Source organism: Mchenga conophoros, linkage group LG17 (assembly GCF_057382185.1).
Source record: "Mchenga conophoros isolate Kocher_MC1m ecotype Shallow Benthic linkage group LG17, M_conophoros_male_GT1.1, whole genome shotgun sequence".
In the NCBI taxonomy this organism is placed as follows: domain Eukaryota; kingdom Metazoa; phylum Chordata; class Actinopteri; order Cichliformes; family Cichlidae; genus Mchenga; species Mchenga conophoros.
In genome coordinates, this window is record NC_140542.1 from 3,169,286 (window position 1) to 3,174,499 (window position 5,214).

The following is a 5,214-nucleotide window of genomic DNA, read 5'->3' on the forward strand; positions in this document are numbered from 1 at the left end:
ATTCCAGCACCTTTAGGCAACTGTTTTTGTGATTTGGTGCTGTAAATAAAACTGAAATCAAGTGAATTTTGACTTAACCTGTGCTGCTAGCTTTTAGCCTGCAAAGCTATCCATTAGCCTTCACTACTGCCTTACAAGTAAATGCTGCCCAAAGAGAGTCCTTCTTGTTGGTATAATAGCTACAATATTATCTATAATATCCATTGCTTGTTCCTAACTAGTTTTGTGGCCTTTGTTGTAGAAGCACAGTTCCCACCTTGAAGCAGCCCTCTATAAACATGCATTTATGCAGCTGCGCTACAGTTTTTGCAATATTGCACCCCTAAATAAATCTTTACAGAACTTTGCCTTCACCAGAAACTACTGCCTAGCCCAGGCTGATGTTCTGTAGCTATGGAAACCAAGAATTCCAAAATCTTGTGATGTCATCACCTCGTTGTTATAAGACATTGTTATAAGACACTAAAGATCATAGTTCTCACACACAGCTCATTGCATCTTTGCAGAGTGAAGAGTGAAATCCTGAAACTAAATTAACCTAAATGTATCACACAATGTCAAAGTCTTGGCCAACTTATACTGCACCACGTCCTGTGGATCTGAATAACCCTCTAGGTAAGTCAAATGGGATTCATATGGTAATTATGCATGCTTCTGGGTTTTTATTTGAGGCAACTGAATTTGACTTAAATCATCTTTTGTTGATTTCAGGACACCAAACAGAGCCTTGCATCTCCACACTGGTGAAGATGACTCCAGATGGAAGAATAGAGGGAAGAAAGAGAAGGGACTTACCTGAAAGACTGGACAAATCCCCCAAAAAAAGCAAAAGCAGTGGAGGTCCAAAACCGGGTCCCAGCCACTTTGTTTCTGGGGAATCCAGTTTGAAATGTAAGTGATAAGACCTGTTTTAGCTGTGACATTATCTTGGCTATGTAGTTTATTTTGTGACTTTAACTGTGTACTTAACGGTCTTTAACTTTGTAGTTGGTTCATTTAGCCTTCTTTGTGTTGATTTTCAGTGTGCAGTTATTGCTTTAATGCACGATTGCCAGACCTTAGAAAGTCAGTAGAAAGCAGTTGACACAGAGTTGGACTGAAAATGCTTAAAGTCAAACTACTTTTTCCATTTTAGTTGGCCTTCTCATAGTGCCTTCAAGCGACTCTAGTATAATTAAGAGGAGCAACAAACGGAAGAGCACTAGTGACGAATCTGAGGGACCATCCAGCAAAAAAAGCAGGACAACGAGCCCAGAGGAGAGTCCCACCCAGGAACCCTCTGAAACATGTGACTCACCGAGGATATCCGGCACTGACAGAAAAGGTAAGATAATGGCAATATTTCTGAGCTGGATCACAAGATCCTTTAGAATTTGTCCTGGGGTTTGAGATTGGGTTTGATTCCTGTGGGACCAATCGACAATAAGAGACACTCTGGGCAGTAATGACGTTACCTACCTACTAATCTGCTAAAATGTAGCTGCTATTTACCAATTAATAGAAATGTTATAACAAAGCTCTATAGGACTGTGCCAGCTGTTTTCTGTGTAACAAGTCATAACCTGTATGTTTTTCCTGTGTGTCTGCAGAAGACTTCCTGGAAAAATATCAAGAGCTGGAGGTGCTGGGTCATGGAGGCTTTGCCACCGTGTTTTCTGGAATACGCATAAAAGACAGTTTTCCAGTATGGCTTCTTACATTTGCATTTCACAGATCTTCAGTTTATTCCTGTTTGTACTTCTCTAACCCAGAAAATGTCTTTAATGCAGGTGGCAATCAAACATGTTCAACAGCGCAGACTTGCGCGCACAACAATGGTAAGCGTCTTTTCTTATTCCAGCAGGTATTTATATTATTTCAGGCCTTCTCAGGCATCAAGCATAAGGCACGTATTTCCTCCGTGCATGAACCAGACTGGTCTCACAGTTGTGTGTGAAATCGTCAGGAAATATGGTCGAATTCTATGAACAGTGGGTCACCTTATTGTTTAAACTGACATGTTTCAGTGGAAAGAATGCTTTTTAAAGATCAGGTCATTTTGTGACTATTTCAAAACTGTCTGTACGCTGATAGCTACTTTTGTTGAAATTCTGAATACTGACCTGAAGTAACTTTCCTTCTGAAGGATTGGAATGGGAAAAGTACTGATGTTCCCCTGGAGGTGGCGCTACTGATACAAGTTGGGGCTGGACCACACGATACGGAAAGCAGTATAACCCCACTTCTACTTGACTGGTTTGATCTGGAAGATGAGCTTATTATGGTTTTTGAGAAACCAGAAAATTGCATGGACTTAGACAATTACCTCAAAACTACAGATAAACCTCTGTCAGAGACACATGTTAAGGTAAGTGACGAGCATTTGGAGCTTACAGCAGTTTTTCATAGAGAATGTCCTGTGCTCCAAATATGGCTTCCTTTCTTTTAGGTCATAATGAAGCAACTAGTTGACGCAGCCATTACGATGGATAACAAGGGGGTTTTCCACCGAGATATTAAACCACACAACATTCTAATTGAAACATCTTCGGAGGAACCCCGAGTGCGATACATCGATTTTGGCTGTGGAGTCACGTTTACTCCGGGACAAAGGTTCAGGAGGAACGCAGGTATGTTTTCAGCCACAGCGTTGTGCTGTCATGAACTGTCTCCACATCATGTTCCCTCCCCATTAATTCTTCTTATCTTTGTGTTTTAGGAACCAGGATCTACTATAGTCCAGAGTGGTTCATGTACGGCTTCTGCTCTGCAGAATATACTACAGCCTGGCAGCTGGGTGTTGTGATGTACCAGCTGTTACACAACAAGTTACCATTTGACTGCGACTACAAGATCATCAACCAAAACCCACCGATTTTAGCTGACATTTCAAACAGTAAGATTTCTGCCAAAAGGGCTGTTGATATAAGAAAGGTGAAATAACTTTGTGGATAACTTTAACAAGAGTATTTCATTTCTGTAAAGAATGCAGGGATTTTTTGACGGGGTGTCTGAGGAAGCACTACAAGGACCGCTTCACCCTGGAGGATCTTCGGAATCACATGTGGCTCAAATGATTTCTGCGCACCATGAACTAAAAGGTTATGGAGCAAAAGCTCCAACACATCACAAGTCATCAACAAGTCACTTTTCAAATTTAGTAGCAATGTTGCAGTTGCTGTCACGTGGCTCTTTTTTGGTGTTTTCTTTTCCAATCCAGCAGCAAGCAGTCTGAGACCTCCATCTGACCTTCATCTAAATATAGTGTCAAGCGGCGGCTGTGTGAAGGCAAGAGAGGACCCAAATGCACAGCTCTAGACACACGGTGATGACCTCAAAGGCAGGTCTTTATTAACAGGAACGTAAGAAGCCATACAATAACTAACCTGGGAGCAACTAAAGCTGAGGCGCTGGGAAGACACGGTAAATGCACACAACCTAGAGGGACGACGCAACACAGAACAAAGGGACACTCTGACATAAATACACAGAAGGTAATGAGAGAAGTGGGAACACACGGGGAACACAGCTGAAGACAATTAGCGAGCAGGGAGGACACGAAACTGAAAATACTGACACCAAGATGTGGACCTTAAACACAACACAGTACACAGAGATGAGCACAGAGAGAGAGAGGCAGAGAAGAAGGATGAATATGGGGGGATGAGGAGAACACAGAACACAAAGGATGGGAACACGGTACCAGAACAAACACCACAATAAAAACATGGACACAGGGGGAATCCAAATACCAAACCAACCAATCCAATGGACATAAGGAACAAAATACAAAACTACAGGAAAACTAAGAACACTGGGTCAAAATGACCCAGGACCATGACATATAGGCTTTTGTAGGCTTGCTTTATGAAAAATGTCATTGATGAAAATGTAGTGTATATCTGTTATTAACCTCTGTCTCTCTTCCACAGCATGTCTTTATCCTGTCTTCCTTCTCTCACCCCAACCGGTCGCAGCAGATGGCCGCCCCTCCCTGAGCCTGGTTCTGCCGGAGGTTTCTTCCTGTTAAAAGGGAGTTTTTCCTTCCCACTGTCGCCAAAGTGCTTGCTCAAAGGGGGTCATATGATTGTTGGGTTTTTCTCTGTATCTATGAAGCGCCTTGAGGCGACTTTTGTTGTGATTTGGCGCTATATAAATACAATTGAATTGAATTGGGCAGCACGGTGGCACGGTGGTTAGCACTGTTGCCGCACAGCAAGAAGGTCCTGAGTTCAATTCCAACATCAGGCCGGGGTCTTTCTGTGTGGAGTTTGCATGTTCTCCCCGTGTTTGCGTGGGTTCCCTCCGGGTACTCCGGCTTCCTCCCACCGTCCAAAGACATGCAGCTTGTGGGGATAGGTTAATTGGATAATCCAAATTGCCATTAGGTGTGAACGTGAGTGTGAATGGTTGTCTGTCCCTGTGTGTTGGCCCTGCGACAGACTGGCGACCTGTCCAGGGTGTACCCTGCCTCTCGCCCTATGACAGCTGGGATAGGCTCCAGCGCCCCCCGCGACCCTTGAATTGAATTGAGGCCATGATGCATTTTATTGTAGCTCATCATCATCCGACCCTGCCCTGAAAGTAGCTGAAGAAATGTTGGCATACCGAAAGGTTTGCTTTGGGGGTACTATTTGGTGCCATTTTAAGTTAACAACTATTAAAAAAAAAAAAAAAGAGTCATATTTTGTGTGATTTTTTCATTACTGTTGTATATACTATATTAATGTTTGACCACATTTGGGAATCAGAGCAGAGAGAAGATGACAACAGGTGGCGCCATATTGCCAACTGACTAGTCTTCTTCATAAAATATGATACAAAAGCATGATTACAAATACAATAAATGCTTCTGGATGGCAAATGCTCTGTTCAGTACACACGTTTTACTTTGAACACATAGGTATGCAGCATGCACACAACATGCATTCATCCTTTTTGGTTGAGTCCATGGTGATGGCCTGTGTCTTTCCGAGTTCTCCTCAAACACTTTGGCTTCCCTCTACAATGTTAGGCCTCTTATTAACCTTTGTCATGTCATGCACACATTGCTCAAGAGCTGTTGCCATATTGGATGTGATAACCTGTAGCGATCACATCCAATAACTCATGTGTTGTTTACATACAAATGATCACTGCTTTTTTTTCACTGCTGTGCTGCTGGTTGCAGCAATCACCAGGGATAGAGAATCTTTTTTGTTGCCTTTCAGGTGATTTGGATAGAAGAGGAGCATC

At 42.7% G+C, this 5,214-nt stretch overlaps 1 protein-coding gene across 3 annotated transcripts; it reads left to right on the top strand.

The window, feature by feature from the left end:
• The first annotated feature begins 485 nt into the window (after window positions 1-485).
• LOC146554890 (serine/threonine-protein kinase pim-2-like) lies at window positions 486-4,634 on the top strand. 3 transcript variants are annotated; one of them, XR_014889313.1, is made up of 10 exons: window positions 486-615; window positions 712-891; window positions 1,136-1,324; window positions 1,590-1,684; window positions 1,770-1,817; window positions 2,126-2,347; window positions 2,429-2,609; window positions 2,699-2,875; window positions 2,965-3,402; window positions 3,912-4,634. XR_014889313.1 is itself a non-coding variant. In XM_085252752.1 (10 exons), exons 1-9 carry the CDS (start codon window positions 543-545, stop codon window positions 3,054-3,056), a joined length of 1,257 nt encoding a protein of 418 aa, XP_085108878.1. In that variant the 5' UTR covers window positions 486-542; the 3' UTR covers window positions 3,057-3,080; window positions 3,203-4,634. The 3 variants fall into 3 exon arrangements, 2 of the variants coding, with proteins under 2 accessions (XP_085108878.1, XP_085108876.1); XM_085252752.1 differs by having other exon boundaries at window positions 2,965-3,080; window positions 3,203-4,634; XM_085252750.1 differs by having other exon boundaries at window positions 2,965-4,634.
• Window positions 4,635-5,214: the final 580 nt, after the last annotated feature.